The 20,008-nt window shown below is 44.2% G+C and overlaps 1 protein-coding gene and 1 long non-coding RNA gene across 3 annotated transcripts in view; both read left to right on the forward strand.

Moving 5' to 3' along the window:
- LOC310792139 (putative ferric-chelate reductase 1) overlaps window positions 1-18,420 on the forward strand; it is a 37,346-nt gene extending 18,926 nt beyond the window's left edge. Inside the window, exons 5-7 of one of the 2 annotated variants that reach the window (XM_083653856.1) lie at window positions 15,573-15,714; window positions 16,025-16,186; window positions 17,230-18,420. In XM_083653856.1, the coding sequence (XP_083509982.1) occupies window positions 15,573-15,714; window positions 16,025-16,186; window positions 17,230-17,282 (357 nt within the window). In that variant the 3' untranslated portion in view covers window positions 17,283-18,420. The remainder of the gene's footprint in view (window positions 1-15,572; window positions 15,715-16,024; window positions 16,187-17,229) is intronic. The other variant, XM_083653855.1, reaches the window with a different exon arrangement.
- On the forward strand, window positions 2,992-13,699 carry LOC310791854. The gene is made up of 4 exons (XR_014553460.1): window positions 2,992-3,079; window positions 7,938-8,038; window positions 9,250-9,459; window positions 13,598-13,699. It is a non-coding gene; the product is annotated as an uncharacterized lncRNA (long non-coding RNA).
- Window positions 18,421-20,008: the final 1,588 nt, after the last annotated feature.

Genomic DNA, 20,008 nt, shown 5'->3' on the forward strand with positions numbered 1-20,008 from the left:
GTCGGCATGGTGAATTATCTCTCCAAATTCTATGAACACTTATCAGATGACTGTGAGATACTGAGACAGCTCACCCACAAGGAGAATATGTGGGACTGGACGGAAATGCATGAGGAAGCATTTTTTTTGCCGTCTCAAGGACAATATGACCAAAACGCCAGTACTGAGGTGCTATGACCCAGTAGTGACACTGCAGTGCGACGCATCAGAGACAGGTCTAGGCGCGGCGCTGACACAAAAAGGGGAACCTGTCGCATTTGGAAGCAGAGCACTGACGCCAACAGAAAGGGGCTATGCCCAAATCGAAAAAGAATGTTTGGCTATTGTTTTTGGCATGGAAAAATATCGTAAAAAAGCCACTGTTGAGCGCACCAAAGTGGCTCCAAAGAATGCTGCTTAGGCTGCAGAGGTATGAGATAGATGTGATTTATGTCCTGGACGTGACATGCTGTTGGCAGATACCTTAAGCAGGGCATACCTGCCAGAGAGCTCAACGGCAGGGTCGGTGGAGTCTGAGATGGAAACAGTCAACATGGTAGACTACCTACCTATCTCCACAGAGAGACTGAGCAAGATACGCTCTGCCACCCAAAATGACAAGACACTGCAGACACTGATTAAGACCATTCAAAGCGGATGGCCACAAGACAAGCATCACACACCGAGTGATATAATGCACTATCACTCGTTCCAAGAGGAATTGAGCTGTCAGGATGGAATCATCTTCAGAGGTGAGAGAGCCGTCATTCCAAAAGCACTCCAACATGAGCTCACTAGCCGTATTCACTCTACTCACCTGGGGGTGGAGGGATGCCTCCAGCGTGCGAGAGAATGTTTGTACTGGCAGGGAATGAGCGAGCACATTAAGACATTCATACAAAAATGTGACATTTGCAGATCTGTAGAAATGAGACAACAAAAAGAGACATTGCACCCACACAAGGTAACAAGCAGACCGTGGGCCAAAGTTGGCACAGATTTGTTTACATACGACAACAAAGATTACCTCATTACGGTAGATTACTACTCAAACTTTTGGGAAATTGACTATTTGCCAGATACAAAGTCGTGTACTGTGATAAGAAAGCTGAAGGCTCACTTTGCCCGTCAGGGTATTCCAGACATTGTTGTTTCTGATAATGGGCCAGTACGCTTCCCAGGAGTTCCAGCGGTTCCGTCAGCTGTGGGAGTTCCAACACAGAACTTCATCACCCGGATACCCACAAAGCAACGGGATGGCGGAGTCGGCGGTGAAAACGGCAAAACAACTGATGATGAAAGCCAAGGCAGCGGGAGAGGACCCGTATCTGGCTATGTTGGATCACCGCAACACGCCAACTCAAGGACTACAGACAAGCCCAGCTCAGAGGTCGCTGAGTAGGCGGACCAGAACTCTGCTACCAACGAGGGAGAGTCTTCTACAACCAGAGGTGAAACACACAACACAAGCATGGATAGACAGACAAATGAGACAAGCCAAATACTACAACAGGACAGCCAAGGACATGGACACACTACAGCGAGGAGACCGTGTTCGAATCCAGCCTTATGAACCCCGCACCATCTGGAGAAAGGCTACAGTGGTGGATCCAGTGGATCACAGGTCCTACGCGGTACGACTGGACACCGGCGGTGTGTTACGGAGAAATCGCCGTCACCTTAGGCGGGACCGGGGCACTGAACCCGGTGTGTCAAACGAAACCAGAACCACACACAAAACCAGACACTGTTGCAGCACCCGACATACGTGTTGGGGACACACAACAAACTGTGACCACCAGATCTGGGCGAGCAAGTGTGAGGCCAGGGTACCTTGCAGACTATACAAGTTGAACTGGGGTGAAAGAGGGAAGAAAATAAATGAATAAAATAGTGAAAAATAGAAATGGAAAAATAGAAAATAGAAGAAAAATGAAATAACGGATAAAGCATAAAGAGAAAAAATGTGAAAAATGTACATGATGTGCTGGAGGAAAAGAAAAAATGTTGACAGGTTGGGAAGAACGGATTGAAATGTGTTCGGAAATGTTTTTGTGTTACAGTGATTGTTGATTACAGTAATAGTAGGCTATTGTTTGAAATGCCACTAGAATGTTTAATTTACAACAGTAACAGATTGTTAATTACTACAGCAGTGATAAGTGACACTGAGATTATATTTTATTTTAGTTAATATGGAAAACATTCTGTTTATAATATTCAGTAACTGATTTGGTTATGGTTATTGTTAACAGGAGGTCACTTCAAAAAGTCTGCTGAGCATGTTCATCTGAAGACTTGATTAATAAATAATAGTGTAAGCCACTACAGAGCTTTAATCGTCCTTTCTATAGATACAAGATAGAATGAAACAACTAGAGTGCATAGCCTTTACAAATTGGACACTGGACAGGTTTGTGTTCAAAGTGGGAGCTTGCCAAACACATGCACACGCTCTAGTAGACCTCCTCTATGACATCACACTGTCAGCTAACCTCGGGAGGAGTAAAAAAAAAACATGAGAGGCCATCAACCCACCCAGAGGCCACTCATATTGTCATTTCTGTACAAATATTGGAGACTGTACACCCCTGTGTCGAAAGTGGCAGCACAAATGATATATGCACGCGCTCGGGTAGACCTCCTCTATGACATCACACTGTCAGCTTCATCAGTGTGATGTGTACAATATATAATGGTGTGTTTTGAGAAGGGATGGTCTCTGTGCCTTTTGCATGATCCATTCTTCCAGTTACAATAATTTAATAAATGATTCACAGAAGTGCTTTGTGCCACAGCAAAATCCAACAAATCCAGTTCTCCAAGCTGAATGAAAGATGGACTTCCTCTTAGCAATGACAATGCTTATTTCAAGGCACATGACCCTTGACAAACACCTACAAGGAACTGCCTGGTACTTGTTGGCCACTGAAAAGCCCAAACACTAAGCACCGCACACTCCAGGATGCTGCCAATAGGCCCCGCCCCCTGCATCACCTTGAGCACCAGCAGGGCGTTTTGGTGTCACACAGGGACACACTCAGAAGAGCATAAGCAACTCCAGAATCATCCGTCTCAACAGCTGATTTAGAAAGCCCAGGTAAGTCAAGTCAGACAATGAAGAAAAGAACATTTTATATCGGTACATTTGTTTTTGCCCAAAATGAATAGATTGTTTTTATAGAATATTTTGCTATGAGATACAGCAATAACAGATATTTCTAATAACAAAAGTACACCTACAACTCAACAAATTTGCACAGAACCAATGTGATGAGTTTCCTTGGCAAAAGTATAATTACGAGCATGAATCAATTCTTTCCACGCAGGTTTAAATTTATGAAATGAAACACTATAAGAAAAAGTTTGACTGGGGCTGTTTCCACTAATATGAATTGTGTCATTAAGTAACTTGTTTTTTTTATTTAGGAGATGAAACGGTATGAAAATCTCATATCACAATTATAGTTCTATAGTAGGCAACTATAGTATATATAGGCAACTAAAGGACCACAATGGAAACAAATCTATTACTTTATTGTGTCTATCTTTGATGTTTTCCTGAGTTGCATGTCTTTTTTTTTTATTTCATGTGTTTTTAACCTAACATCAAATACATCATATCAAATGGTGACCAAAATTATCATGGTTATCACTATTATCGCTGTATTGTTAAAATGTGCTGAACATTTTCAAAAAGTACTGATACAGTAATTGAAATAAGTTGGCTGCGTGCCTGCTTCTGGGAGACGGTTGCTAACTTCGGTTGATGATGGTCAGCATTTATTGTGTCTTTCAAAGTGCTGTAATCAACCCGGTTTTAACTTTACTTTACTTTACTTTACTTTATTGGTATTTAGCAGACGCCTTTATCCAAAGCGACTTACATCATGATCATATACAGCACACAATAACAAGAATAGATAAAATAGAAAGATAGTAGTAAAAATATGAGAAGCCAATATAAAAGGGGAGATTAAAGGTGAGAACAATTAAAGGAGCAAACATTTAAGAAACAGAAAATTCAATTCAAAAACACATGGAAAGCAGGCAGAGAGAAGGGAGGGAATTCAGGAAGAGTCAATATAAAGTCTGAAGAGATGAGTTTTAAGTTTTCTGCGGAAAATGGGGAGTGATGCGGCAGTCCTGATGTCCGGGGGAAGTTCATTCCACCATTTTGGGGCCAGGTAGGAGAAAAGTCTCGTCCGAGAGCGGCTTCTGAGCCCACGTAGCAGGGGAGGGGCGAGACGTCCTGCACTAGTGGAGGGGCGGAGCGGGCGGTGAGAGGTTTGGAAAGTGACCCTAGACTGTAAGTACGAGGGGGCTGTTTGGTGAACGGCCTTGAAAGCTAGTGCCAGAGTTTTGAATTTGATGCGTGCTAGGATGGGAAGCCAGTGAAGCTCTCGGAAAAGGGGGGTGACATGGGAAAATCTAGGTAAATTGTAGACCAGACGGGCTGCTGTGTTCTGAATGAGCTGAAGAGGAAGTATTTCAGAGGCAGGGAGGCCTGCCAAAAGGACATTGCAGTAGTCGATGCGTGACAATACCAGTGACTGTACCAGAATTTGTGTCGCTTCTCTGGTGAGAAATGGACGTATCTTACGAATATTGAAGAGGGAGAACCGGTGTAACCGAGTTGAATCAGCGCGGATTCCTCGTGAGTCCCGAGTGGTAGCGAGTGGATTGGTTAAACTCACTCCCCAGGTATAAAGGCATGTTAACCAGCTCCGCCAAGGGAGCTAGCTCTCTTGGTGTTGCGGTTAACATGTTGGACTCCCAAGCCGAGGGTCGACAGTTCGAATCCACCCCTGGACAAGCTCTTAACATGGGTTGCTGCAAGTACCACCTACACAACGCCGTTACACCAGCAGGAGCGTGCTGTTGCGGCAATGTAGGCAGAGAAGATGAGTTGGTGGTCAAGGATCACTCCCAGGTTTTTAGCTGTTTGAGATGGAGTTACGGTGTGGTTGTCAATGGATATGGAGAGGTCAGTCAGGGGGGATTCTTTGCCAGGGAGGAAGATGATCTCGGTTTTTTCAGGGTTGAGTTTGAGGTGGTGATCCGCCATCCAGACACCAACGTATTTCAGGCAGGCAGAGATCCGTGATCCAATTGAAGTGTCAGAGGGGGGAAGGAAAGGTAAAGTTGTGTGTCGTCGGCATAGGAGTGATAGGAAAAACCGTGAGATGAAATGACGTGACCAAGTGAACCCATGTAGAGGAGGAACAGGAAAGGACCTAGAACAGAACCCTGAGGAACACCAGTGGAAAGGGTGCAAGGAGTAGAAAGGGAGCCTCTCCAAGAAACCCGGTAGGAGCGGTCAGAAAGATAGGAGGAGAACCAGGAGAGTGCAGACCCAGTGACACCCAAGTCAGAAAGGGTGGAAAGAAGGATTTGGTGGTTAACAGTGTCGAAAGCAGCAGATAGGTCCAGGAGTATGAGAACAGAGGAGAGGGATGAAGCCATGGTGGAGTGAAGTGCATCAGTGACAGCGAGAAGAGCAGTTTCGGTTGAGTGAGCGGGTTTGAAACCAGATTGGAGAGGGTCAGACAGATTGTGCTGGGAGAGATAGGTGGAAAGTTGACTGGAGACGGCACGTTCGATGGTTTTGGAGAGGAAAGAGAGGAGAGAGACAGGACGGTAGTTGTAGATGGCAGTAGGGTCGAGGGATGGTTTTTTGAGTAAAGGTTTTACAATGGCAGTCTTTAAGATGGTTGGGAATCGACCAGAGGAAAGAGAGGAGTTAATGAATGTGGTGAGGAATGGGGATAGGTCAGGGGAGATGGACTGTAAGAGGGCGGAAGGGATCGGGTCCAGGGGGCAGGAGGTGGCGCGGTTGGAAGTGATGAGTTGAAGTACTTCTTCAGGGGAGAGGGGGGAGAAGGTGGACAGACCGGGAGTAGGGGGTGGATGAACTGGATTGGAGATAGGAGAGATAAGTGAGGGGAAGGAGGAACTGATGTCGTAAACCTTCTTGGTGAAGTGAGATAGAAAGTCATCGGCAGAAATGGCAGAGGGAGGGGGAGGGAGCTGAGGGTTAAGGAGGGAAGAGAAGGTGGAGAATAGTTTGCTGGGGTTGGAGGCGGAGGATTGGATTAAAGACGTGAAAAAGGAGGTTTTTGAAGTAGAAACAGCAGAGGTGAAATTGGAGAGGATATGTTGATAAGTTGTGAGATCGTTGGGGTTGAGGGACTTTTTCCAAGTTCTTTCTGCAGCACGAAGTTCTGAGCGGTGGGTGCGGAGAGGTTCAGTGAGCCATGGAGCGGGGGGAGAGGGCCGGGCGGGTTTAGTGATGAGTGGACAGAGGGAATCAAGGGCAGAGGAGAGAGAGGATAAGAGGGTGTTGGAGGCATCGTCAGTGGATAGGAGAGAGAATTGAGCAGGTGAGGGAAGGAGGGAGAGGGCAGCAGAGGAGAGGGACGTAGGTGGGAGAGTCTGGAGGTTGGGACGGGTGGTAATAGAATGAGTCGGAGATGGATGGACGGTGGGAAGGGAGGGAGATAGGGAAGGAGAACGTAATGAAGTAGTGATCCGATACAGGGAGGGGGGTAACAGAGAGGGTGGAGGTACGGCAGGAACGGGTGAAAATGAGATCGAGCAGGTTTCCAGCATTGTGAGTGGGGGGAGAAGGAGAGAGGGAGAGGTCGAAGGATGCAAAGAAGTTAATGAAGGAGGGAGAATGTAGAGTTGCCGCCTGGACATTAAAATCGCCGACAAGTATGAGGGGGGAGCCGTCCTCGGGGTAGAGGGAGAGGAGGGTATCTATTTCCTCCAGGAACGAACCGAGCTGTCCAGGCGGGCGGTAGATAGTGATGATGGTGAGTTTGGTAGGTAGGGAAACAGTGACAGAGTGGGATTCAAAGGAGATGGAAAGGTGTGAGGGAGGTGTAACCGTGTATGACCATTCAGAAGAAATGAGGAGACCCATGCCACCACCTCTCCCAGAGGTCCTAGGTGTGTGAGAGAAAGAAAAGGCTGAAGAGAGAGCAGCAGGAGTGGCAGTGTTTTCTGGTAGTATCCAAGTTTCAGTGAGGGCAAGGAAGTGGAGGGATTGAGAGAGAGCATGGGCAGAAATTATTTCAGTTTTGTTGACGGCTGACTGACAGTTCCAGAGTCCTCCTGTTATATTGAAGTTGTTGTAGGGCTGGGGGGGAGTGAGGGTGGGGACAATGGTTAGGAGGTTGTTTTTGTTTATTCCCTTGTTGACAGGAAACATATCGGTGCAGTGATGAAAAATAGGAGGATGGCGGGAGCGGGAAATAGTCTGAATCGGAAAAGAAAGCTCGACAGTGATTGGAATCAGAGGGGTTAGGTTACTGGGGGGATAAGGGTATTGAATGGTGTTAGTGAGGTGAGCTGGACTTATGGCAGAGGGACAAAGAAAAATGGGAGGCGTAATGAAGCCTCCAGGCCTTGAGGGGGCGATCTGAGCAGGAGAGGTGAAGATGGAATGGAGGGAGAGATGAGCTGGTGGCTGTGATACCGGAGGTAGACGATAGGGGGAGCTGGAGCAGGAGATGGATAATGTATTGGCAGGCGAGGAAGAGATCAGGGAGTGATGTTCGGTGGACAGTCATGCGCTAATACTAACAGCGTGCTGGATGTTGCATAATAGCATTTGGCCACCTCGCTTGTTTGGGTGAATCCCGTCGCTACTAAATAGCGAGGCACGGTCCCAAAATAAGTTAAAATTATCGATGAAATGAAAGCTAGAGAGCACGATAATTAAAATTTGAAAAGGCAATACTAACTGTCAGGAATTTTATCACGGGTTATGATTAAACCGGTAATTGTTTCATAGTTGATTTATCAATATAGATTGAGATAAGAACGTACTTTTATCAAATTCTGAAAGATGCATGAATGTCTACAAGAGGGTTTAAGGTTTCCCAACCTTGACTACAGCATATTGATTGATGTTTCCTCCATTAACTTTCTTTTCTCTCTTCACCCTACAGGAATGGATCGAGGATTGATCTTGTTGGTCGCTGCGTTGATGATCTATGTGGCGCCGGGTGTTCATGGAACATCTCATTTGTCGTTTAACAGCTCGTTAACGGTTCGACTGCATTCACTTTCACATTTTCAATGTACTTCAACCATCACTTTAAACCAGCCACAGTGTCTGTCTGGTGGACTCCATAGCTTAACAGCCAGTTTGACTATTTGATCAGCTAAAATTAAGTTTTAGAATTTAAAAGAAAATCGACAAAATAACGATTGCTTTCTTGTCAAAGTGGCTGGCAGAGTGAAAAACCCATACCAGCCACAGTCTGAAACTAGCAGCAGTTGGCTGTAGTGCTTCAGGTCGCATATTAAATGTTTATCAGGTGTTATTCTAACAGCATTTTGCCGCCCCTCAGTCATTTTTGACATACATGCAAGAGTAAGAGAAAGATCAAAATAGGATGTTAAATTCTCCTGACAGAGACACCTATAAAACAAACAAAATGCTAAACATGTTGTCCCCCACCGGCCACCAATCATTTAGTTCCACCATTGGATCATTCCTATTCATTGTCAATGCCACCCCCTAGTGGCACAAAGTCAACATTACAGTGTGAGACTAACAAAATGAACTAACTTGACAGAGGGGCCATATCTTACGCCCCAGTGGAAGTGTAATGGCAAGCGTTATCTTTGCTCGTTTCTAGCACTCAAAATCTATTTGTCTTTTAATGACCACTGGCTCGCTGAAACACGTTATTTGATGTACTGACCCAGTGTGTGTGTGTGTGTGTGTGTGTGTGTTTGATGTACTGACCCAGTGGTAATTAAAATAAAAAACTGGAGATTTTGAGTGCTAGAAACTAGCAAAGATAACACTTGCCCTTGCCCTTGCACTGGGCAGAAGATAATAGCACAGAGACTGAAGTGGAAATCCAAGATCTCTAGATCATCACCACCATCTCATCAATTGTTCCTCGGCCCAATTAAGACCGATCTGTCCACCAAATGTCATGGAAATCCATTCATACTTTTTGAGATATGCTGCTGAGAGACAAAAACATCACCTCTTTCATTTAATAATCATAAACTGTGGTGATGGTGATGGTGATGATGCTGCTAGTGGCGAGTCATATCAGTGAAAGTAATGATAAAGACTATAGAATATAACAGAAAACTTACAATAGAACATTATAAGGGGTTCAATGGGGTTAAATGTTTTGTGTTTGACTGTATGTGTGTGTGTGTGTGTGTGTGTGTGTGTGTGTGTGTGTGTGTGTGTGTGTGTGTGTGTGTGCACGTGCGTGCGTGTGTGCGTACCAGGTGAACATCACTCGGTCAGGCTGTGGGGTGACTAAGCTGTGTGTGGAGATGCCAAATGACTGTGACCCCATGAACATGAGCTCATCCTGTCTGTTCGCCTCCCTGGACACCAGGAGTCCCATGGCTCCCAACGGCGTGGACCTGGCCGTCCAGCTCCGAGGAGTTTCAGACGGCTTCATAGCTCTGGGACTCACTGCCCCCCAAACCCCGGTAAGGTACACATAGCCTAAGAGATGGCTTTCTTCTTAGGTACACATAGCCTAAGATATACAAATTGTAATACATTTCTTTAATTGGCCATATTAATGATCGATTCATTGATTAGCCTAATTAATAAAAAATAACTGTTTTTGACATACAAAATAGAAAATACAAAATGCGTGTTTTTACACATGCCTTTAGGCCAGGGGTGGGCAATTATTTTTCATGGGGGGCCACACGAGAAACCCAGATTGTTGCAGGGGGCCGAACAAATATTGTCATGCCGTAACCCATGGATGGGTAACTTTGATGATAGAGAGGGCCACAAAAAATGTCCTCGCTACCAGGTTTTGCTGAGGGCCGAATGGCGCCAGCGCGAAAAATTTGGTGCATTTGAAGCCAGGTTTAGAGGAATAACTCATTTTAAATTAACAGTTGTGATGTCATTATTCAGTCTTAACCACCAATATTTGATCCTTTTCTCATTCACTCCTATGTCACCACCTGCTCTCAGGGCTTGAAATTAACTTTTTTGACCACCTGCCAATATGGCTGCTAGATTTTAAAGTTACCAGCCAATTAGAATTTCCACTAGCTGAAATGTTTTTCTTGAAATAAATCAGAATATGAGTGGGTTAATTTAAGCATGAGTATCAGTAAGTGTCCCGGGATGATCAAAGCCTGTGTTGAGGGTCACACGAAAAAAAATGCAGTCTTGAAGCTAAATAAATCCAAAACCAATGAGTTATTTGAGTTATTTAAATTTCTACTTCAATGTAGCCTTTTAGTCATAAAGATTATTGAAAGATATTCCATATTCCAGACTGAAATGCTATAACATTAGTATTGGCCAGAATATTAGACATGAACATGACATGAACATTTTTTTTTTTTTTTTTTTTGCAATTCCATCGCGGGCCACACAGGTGGCGCCCGCGGGCCGCATCCGGCCCGCCGGCCATATTTTGCCCATGTGTGCTTTAGGCCTACTCAACTCGTTAATCAACCGACCAAACTTCCTGCATTAGCTGTCTGCTTGTAGACGTGTTGTATTTCAACATTTTAACGTTTCCAATGAATACTGATGCCTTTTTGGGTGTAATTCTCCCACACTGGACTTTTTGCCTGCTTGCCAAATTGGCTTTCTTCTTCCTCTGTATAAGCGGTGAAAGTAAAATGTCTCCCCTTGTTTTAAATCATTTCAGCAAAAAAGTCAAAAATATCACATAGCCTACATTGTCGATTAATCGTTTAACATATGTTTGATCGATCAAATTCTTAAAGGTGATTAATCGATTGTAAATTAATCATTAACATCCCTAACATAATACACATGATACACACCAGGGTTACTACCAGGGATGAGAGTACCTGTTGAAAACAAACTAGCCTACAGTTAGGCCTAAATTACCTCACCTTGCTGACAGAATTAGGCTACTATTACAATTAGGCTACTATTACAATTACAAATTACAAATGAAGACCACTTTTATGACTTTTGAAGCTTGACTGTGCTTTTTTTAAATGCCATTTTCAGAAAATGCTTCGAAAGTCAAAAGTGGTCCTCATTTGTTGAAGATTATCTTGCTGAACACAAAGTTCGCTGTTTCATAAACCTTTGTTAACCACAGACCTTATTTCATGTATTTAACCAAAATTCCCATAAAGAAATTCCATTGACTTATAGGCCTACACGTACTGTAGGAACCAGGAAGTGCAGGGACTTCCGGGTAATCAGCTCTGCTTTCCCCCCTCCAGTCACCAACAGCAGTTTCTCCGTCACCAGCACACACTCTCCGACCCCCCCCCACTGGTCTTGCCTCCTTCTGTCCCCTCTCCCCTGAAGATGTACTCAAACTTATTATGTCCAACCGTGCTACCTCCTGCCCCCTCGATCCTATCCCCTCCTCTCTCCTCCAGGCTATCTCCTCTGATATTTCACATTTTCTCACTTCCTTCATCAATTCATCCTTGTCCTCTGGTTCTGTTCCCACTCTCCTCAAGACCGCTAGAGTCAAACCACTTCTCAAAAAACCTTCTCTAGACCCCTCCACCACCCATAGCTACCGTCCCGTGTCCCTTCTCTCCTTCATATCCAAAACCCTCGAACGTGCAGTCTCAGATCAACTCTCACTTTATCTCTCCCAGAACAATCTATTAGATCCCCTACAATCAGGTTTCAAGCCATATCACTCCACCGAGACAGCCCTCCTCTCAGTCACTCATGCCTTACATTCTGCCAAATCCTCATCCCTCTCCTCTGTCCTTGTTCTTCTAGATCTATCAGCAGCTTTTGACACCGTAAATCACCAAATCCTTCTCTCTACTCTCTCTCACCTGGGTGTTTCTGGTTCTGCACTTTCTTGGTTTACTTCTTATCTTTCCGATCGCTCATACCAGGTGTTATGGCGAGGTGCCCTTTCTCGACCCTCCACTCTTACCACTGGTGTACCCCAGGGCTCAGTCCTGGGCCCTTTCCTTTTTCTTTTGTACATTAGATCGCTCGGCCATGTGATAGCCTCTCACGGTTTCTCTTACCATTGTTACGCCGATGACACACAACTTTTCCTTTCTTTCCCCCCCTCTGACACCCAAATTGTAGCCCGCCTTGCCTCCTGCCTCAATGACATCGCAGCCTGGATGTCCACACACCATCTCAAATTGAACATTGATAAAACTGAGCTCCTCTTCCTCCCGGCTAAAGACTGTCCTCTCAGTGACCTCTCCATCTCCATTGAAAACACTACCATACTGCCCTCTCAAACAGTAAAAAACCTTGGCGTAATCCTGGATAACCAGCTTTCAAACTCAGCCTTCATCGCAGCCACTGCCCGCGCCTGCAGATTTTCACTCTACAACATCCGTAGGATTCGGTCCTGTCTCTCAATAGAGGCGACTCAACTCCTGGTCCAGGCATTGGTTCTCTCCCGCATGGATTATTGCAATGTTCTGTTGGCAGGGTTACCTGCTTCTGCTATTCGACCTCTTCAATTAATTCAAAACTCTGCAGCCCGTCTGGTATATAACCTGCCCAAATTCTCTCACGTCACTCACCTCCTCCATAAACTCCACTGGCTTCCCATTCTTTCACGCATCAGATTCAAGTCTCTGGTACTGGCTTACAGGGCACTCCACCGGTCAGCCCCTATATATCTACAGTCCATGGTCAAGCTCCAACCACTGCATAGCTCTCTCCGTACCTCCACCCGTCCTGTCCGTCTGGCCCCTCCATCAATCTGCGGACCTGGGGGTCACTCATCTAGATCCCGACTCTTTTCCTCTTTAGCGCCAAAATGGTGGAATGAGCTCCCCCTTTCGGTCAGTTCAGCTGAAACACTGCCTATTTTCCGTCGGAGACTTAAGACTCACCTATTTGGACTATATTTTGGCCCTTCCGGATCAGACCTTTCAGTAGAGCGCTGAAAGCGCTACAGTAGAGTGCTACTTTTCAGTTGTTGATTGTTCACCGTGCTTATTGTTTGCTGTGTCTTTATAAGTGATATTTTTATAAGTATTTGTTGTTTTTTACCTTGTTCATTGCTGGATATATTGTTCTGTATTGTTGCTGATAATGTGTATTCTTTGATTGTATATTGTACTGCACTGTATTGTATTGCATTGTAAGTCGCTTTGGACAAAAGCGTCTGCTAAATGACATAAAGTAAAGTAAAGTAAAGTAATCTCTTGAGCCGAACAATATCTTTCCATACTTTTGTGCAATTTCTACACTATTTCTATCACTTTCCATACATTTCCAGACCCGTGTATAAGACTCGAGCCCGGGACACACACACATGCACACATGCATGCATGCACGCGCACACACACGCGCACGCGCACACACACCCCCACACACACACACACACACACACACACACACACACACACACACACACACACACACACACACACACACACACACACCCACCCCCACACACACACACACACACACACACACACACACACAAGGAAACAGATGGAACAAGGAAGCGGTAAATGCACAATTCCTGCATCAACAACTAAACAAGTAAAGCGGTCATTCCAAACAAAGACAGCTTATGATAATAGAATAATGCTAATATGCTTTAAGGAAGTAATTTATTCCTCTTACTCCCCCCCTCTCTCTCTCTCTCTCTCTCTCTCTCAGATGTCCACCATGGTTTTTGCCTGTTTTCAAAACAATGGCACATTCTTCTTCAGCACATTGGAAAGAAACAACAGCAACGGGGCATTGACTGCAAAAGAGAGGGTGAGGCTTCCCCTTCTTCACTACGGGGAAAAATAAATGCATGTGAATTATCTACATAATATAGTTGAAGTTGTCTGTGTGTGTGTGTGTGTGTGTGTGTGTGTGTGTGTGTGTGTGTGTGTGTGTGTGTGCGCGTGTATGTCATCAGTGATGTCACTCGAATAGTTGTGATGCCATCAGTGATGTTTGGGTGTGACTCAAATCGTGACATCATCAGTGATTTGTGACGCAAAACGTGAGATCTTCACTGACATCATCATCAGTGAGGTCAGAAGCGGTGTCATGATTTGCGTCAAATTCCTGATGATGTCACGATCACCTTATTCTTTGCCCATACAAGGACGCTTCTGCATGCTTCATTTTGTAATCGTCTTTCCGGTTTTAGACACGGAAGTAGATTACGCCTACCGTAGTAATTTTTAGACTTGCCAAAAAGCTGTTTTCAAGCAAAAAAATAATAATATTATATATATAATATTTTGCAGGTGAGAACGTAACATATATGTGACCAGTTTATCAGAATAACACCTGAGTTAGTTTATTTAACGAGCAGCGAGGACTGGGAGCGCTGGCTGTGCTGGCCGGTCAGACTAGCTATCTGTCAAACCCTACTGTAGGCTACTGGCAGTGAGAAAACACTGTCGACGTGCTTTTGTAACTAACGGTAAATGCCGACCGGGACCGGGTACAGCCATCGGCTCCTCGCAGCAGTAACGCTATGAACATGTAACTGAAGTTGACCGCAGTGTAGCTTAATTCTGAATGTTGCCAAAATTCATTCATTATTATAGTGACGTTTTGTTTTGAAATTGGCCGCCAACTAGCCCTGAACGGGAAGAACAAATACAATTGCGTGTAACGCGGAAGAGAGAAAAAGTGGGCGTGGTGAGCGTAATTTTCCTTGAATTAAACATAGCTAAAAGCTGTTGTGTGGTGGCCTGCGCAGACAACAAATGTAAAAAGTCGCCAGTTAGTTTTTTGTACTCCTGAGCAAAACAAGGAAGCCATTGAGAATTGGCGAGAAGAAAAATGTGGATCTAGCTGTCAAGGAAGTTGGAGTGTTCATCTTCCGTATATACGATCTTTTTGTGCAACACGCAACCATGCACGCGACATACGAGAACGCCAGGATTGGAGGGGGGGGGTTCTGTTTTCCTAATTGTTTTCCCCCGTCTTGGGCGTGGTTTCTGAATGATGACGCGTTACGCAGTGTCTCTATACTCCTCCTTCTCTTTTGCCCTTCCTCTTTGAGCACTGCAATCTGGGCTTGCTAAACCCTGACATAAGGCTGCTATGGCGCCGCCCTAGGCCAACGCGGGGAAACTTGTCTATACTCCAAATCCTGTTTGTCTGTTTATGAAACAAAGATCATGAACAGAAACAGAAACATGCAAGATGAGCAAGGCACTTAATGGTTCATTCAGTTTTCATTATTTTGTTTTCAAATATGCTCAGGAGAAGAGTAATGATCTTTGTGATGTTTTTGCAAATAATTGAAATCGAGTTAAGACGGGTATTTATTAACTGTTAATGTACATTGTGGAAATGTTGATTGCTTTAATAACAGGGCTGCTTTAAATTAACAGTTCACCCAAAAATGAAAATTGTGCCATCACGATTGACTTCAGTTGTAGGCTACTGTACTGAAGTCAATGGTGACTGGTTTTCTCTCAAGTTGTGCTACAGTATTTCAATTTCAATTTTACGATCGTTTATTCAAAAATAGTTATTTATAATTTGCTTTGCTATATTCATGTTTTTATTACATTTTCTGTATCATATTACTATTTGCTGTTTGCTGCAGGAAAACAATTTCCCCACAGGAATGGTTTCATCATAACTTAACTGATCTGACCTTACCTTATCTTTCCAGACGGTGAGAGATATCCGCAGCTTAGTGAATGAGAGTGTGATCAAGTGTGAGTTCACCATCCCAAACCTCAACGCCACCAGCACCAGGAGCAGCCACGTCACCACATTCCGTGTCCAGGTGGCAACTGGAACTTTTATTGGCGGTGAGTGAACACACATGAACACACAGTATATAAGATCGTTTTGACTTGGAAACATTATACGAGGGATCAGCCGAGCAGCATTTTGCAACAAACCGCGTCACTGGGTGGCAACGGCAAAGGAACCCTATGGAGCGTGAGCTTTGGGAGGGTTGAGTGTCTGACTCTAGCCGGCTGACTCTGCAAATGCAGGAGGCGGACCCCTAGTGCGACCATGTACAATTTCCTCCTGCTCAGTCTCTTGATTTTATTCTTCAGCCAGTATCGTTGGTTTTGTTCTTCAGGCAGTATCTCTGTTGGTTTTCTTCTTCAGGTATCAATATTGGTTTTCTTCTGAACGCTGGCAATCTGAACCTGGCCGACCCTGATGCCACACCAGCCCCCGTCACCACCGCAGCCCCCGTCACCACCGCAGCCCCCGGCAACACCACAATGCCTATGACTACAGCAGGCAGTGGTGCTTTCCAACCTCATGGTAAACAGCGAAGTCATACAAGACATTCCACATTTACATTACATTACATTACATCTTTACACTTCAATCAATCAATCAATCAATCAATCAATCAATCAATCAATCAATCAATCAATCAACCAATTTTATATTTATATAGTGCCAAATCATAGAGTTAACAGGCATTTTACAAACAGATCAGGTAGAAGACCAGGCTCTATATTTTAGACCCAACAATTCTCACATGCATCGGCTATTTTACTGCACAATTTCCCAACAAAGAGCCTGCCCTTAGTAATGGCGGCAAGGAAAGACCCTTTTAACAGGGAAGAAGCCTTGAGCAGGCCTAGATGCTCTAATCCAGAGTGAGGTGCAATGAGTGAGTAGACACTGTTCAGCATCTTGCTCATGGAAGCGTAAGACCCATCTAGTAGAATGATAACTATAAAGATATCTATAAACTATTAATAAATCATTATTAATTTAAATGATTGGATTTTATACAGGGCCTTTCTAGATACTCAAAGCGCCTCACATATCGGTAGTACACTGATAGTGTAGCACCCACCTGGGTGATGCACGGCAGCCAGTTTGCGACAGAATGCTCAGCACACATCAGCCTATCACGGTGGAGAGGTGAGGACTGAATGAGCCAATTAGGTAACGAGGGATGATGAGAAGTGGCCATGATGGAAGGAAATTCCTGTGTGGGAATTTAGCCACGGCACCGGGGTGACACCCACTCTTGCGAAGAGTGCCGATGCATAGGGATCTTTAATGACCACATAGAGTCAGGACCTCGGTTTAACATCTTATCTGAAGCATGGAGCTCACTCAGTTATATCATTGCCGTGGGAACACAGGCATTCTAGATGTGAATGTGTGTTTAGAGAAGGCTCATTTACCCACACTGGCTGTTGTGGGAATTGATAGTGTGGAGTTAATGCAATGGTCAAATCTGATGACGGATTGAATACACTGTAGCGCTTTCAGGTCATAGTGGGTGTAATGTGCATATAGAAGAAACATTTGTATCCAGTGCCTGTTTTCTCTTCCCCTGCCAGCTCTGCTAGTCCTGCTGAGTGTCCTCGCAGCGTCTGTCACGCTGAGGACCTGAATGACACCATGGGACACACTGTGACAAGAAGGATACAATGAAGTCAGTTGATGGATGCTGGATTACAACATCAGAATATACCGACTCAGTATCGACAACAAGTATTCTATTTTTTTAATCTATCTAGGCAATCTATATCTATTTTTATTGAAGGTTATTTGGACATTTTGAACAATCTATTTTGCATTACCGTTTGTACATGAGATGTGTTGTGAACAGCAACACAGAGAAAGAGGCCACACAGTTGACCTGGGTCAAATAGCATTTGCAAATAATTATTTATGGCTAATACTGTAAGTCTGGACAGTAAGTATGGCCCGTTCCTTTATCGCAAACAAACTGGGATGTGGCGGTTGAATGACGTCACATCCGTTTTGTTAGCGTTCCATTTGCAGAAAACTGGGAGCTGGGAAGTTCACTGTCGATTTGCATCACATCCGTTTAAACGAGTCAGATCCGGCCACTAACCAGGGTAGCCATCGTTAGCAATAACAGTTGCTAACGAGGCATTTCATGGCATTTTGCGCATACAAACAATGCAGCAACATGTCCACACAGATAGAAGTTAGACAGTGCTGTGTGTACAGCTGATTTAATGAGACACAAACAAGACAGAAGTGCTAAAAAACAGTATTTACTACGATTATAACTACTGTTGTTGCGCCGGAGGAGCCATCTTGGATTTTTATTTTATTTTAGCACTTGTGACGTCACCGTTCGAGCTCATGACCTTTGAACTGTCACATTCCCATTTCCCAGTTTTAGAGGAAATTATTTTAAAGTAGGTTTTGTAATCTTATGTGGTTCATAAGATTAAAAACACACCCATCTGGCACTGCAAACAATGTCTACAATTGTTACTAGATCTGGTTCAAACGAGTTCTGCGCTGAATTTTTCCAAATCATCTTGATAGACAATAGACCTTGACTTGTAAAATAGCCTTGGATCTGAGATCTAAGATGACTTTTGGGAAACTCAGCCAAAACCACAATGTTTAGAGGAATACCTTAACGCTATCACTGAGGATGTCTGTTTGGCATTCCCATGTGTTTGTAATGTGAATGCCAACTCCTAAAACCCATGTAACCTAATGATTACTGTTCAATGCAACTCTTGAAAAATAAAGTTGAAACAATCTGTTTTGTGTGTGTAATAATAAAGCATGCTTCATCCCTGACATCACATTATGCAACCACACACACTTCTACTTTAGATGCTTCACAAGGCTCCAGTAAATGTATGAGAATTGCAGTCATTAAACTTACATAAAATAAAAACAAGCCTGTGAGAGTTCTGTGTGGATGATTGTGTTGGTGAAGGAATATAACCTTTTGTTCTTCCTCCTGTTGGATAGTGGAAAGACTTCTCCGAGTGGGTCGGCGACGATTGGACTGCTTTGACATGTTTTTCTATCATGTCAAACTTTTCATGTGTCTCAAATCGTTGCCTTTTTATTCCTTTCATTTTTCGTGCCGTCTCAAATCCTTGTACTTTTATTTCTTCCATTTTGGCCAGCAGAAGGCGAAGGAGATCTCCCTGTTCCATGGGAACTGCAGGGAGGGGGATGGGGCACATGTCCTTCCCTTTTCTCCTCCTCTGGAGCTGCCTCAACAGCCGTGTGGCTATGGCCAACCAAATCTACTTCATATTCTTGTCCTGGGAGTTGGGTCTTCCTCCCAGATTGTCTGAGAGTTGGGTCTTCTACTTTTCAGCCATGGTGGTGCTCAGGTCCCTGTTCAGGCGCCATTTTGTAGGAAAGGTTTTGAAGGGGTTCAGGAAATTAACACCACCATGGTACAATGATCAGATCGTATGAAAGGAGGGAGGTCCAGTCCAATCTGGCGAGGTTTTGAATGTTTTTATTGTGGCTGTTGCAGTTTGTTTTACCTGTGGTTCTGCAACAGATACAAATAAGAAAAGGTGTTATCAATCCAATCAATTACAGGTTATACAATAGATAGAAGGGAAACCATATCATTGATCAATAAACAATTTGGCCTTTCTCAAGTAATTCATACATATCACTACAGGTACCAGAGGATTCAAGAAATAACATTTCATATTGTAATATATATATACCGGTAACACCACCACCAATAATAATCCACCATTAACTATAATATTAAGGATAAATCTTAACTTACATTAGCGTTAACACAAGTAGAACAACTGCTCTTGGTGCAAGCAAGCTGTGTTCTGGCAAAGGCGAACAAACACTACAGCCATCAAGCTCCTATTAAGCAGAGGTGACTGCAGCAATCAAGCTCACTCTCAGCAGCAGCTTGGAGGGAAAGTGTGGCAGTGTTGGTCATGTGGGGCAGTGGAGGATCATGGGAAATAGAGTTCCACTTGGAGTAATCCTTTTCGACAGGGTAGTGTTTTCAACAGGGCGCACCATGCTGCCAGATTGGGTCTCAACAGCAACAAATGCGGGTAAAAGATGTTAGGATGAATGTGCCCATGTGCCCATGTGCCCCCCCCCCCCTTTCATTTTTCAAATTCAGAAAACCTGGCCCTCATTAAACACATTCTGGTCATGGATTTTCACCATCGATCTACCTCATGTAGCCTACCTCCTTTCCCCCCCCAATGCAAGTCACGCAGAAGGAAGCACTCTTAAAAAGCGCCAGTACACTGGTTTGGTTGACAGTAAAATTGATAATGCATCAGTGACAGACGTCAAATTCCATAAACACAAATTCTCTCCAAAAACCACAAACCAAAA

Source organism: Poromitra crassiceps (assembly GCF_964638095.1).
Source record: "Poromitra crassiceps genome assembly, chromosome: 17".
Lineage (NCBI taxonomy): Eukaryota > Metazoa > Chordata > Actinopteri > Beryciformes > Melamphaidae > Poromitra > Poromitra crassiceps.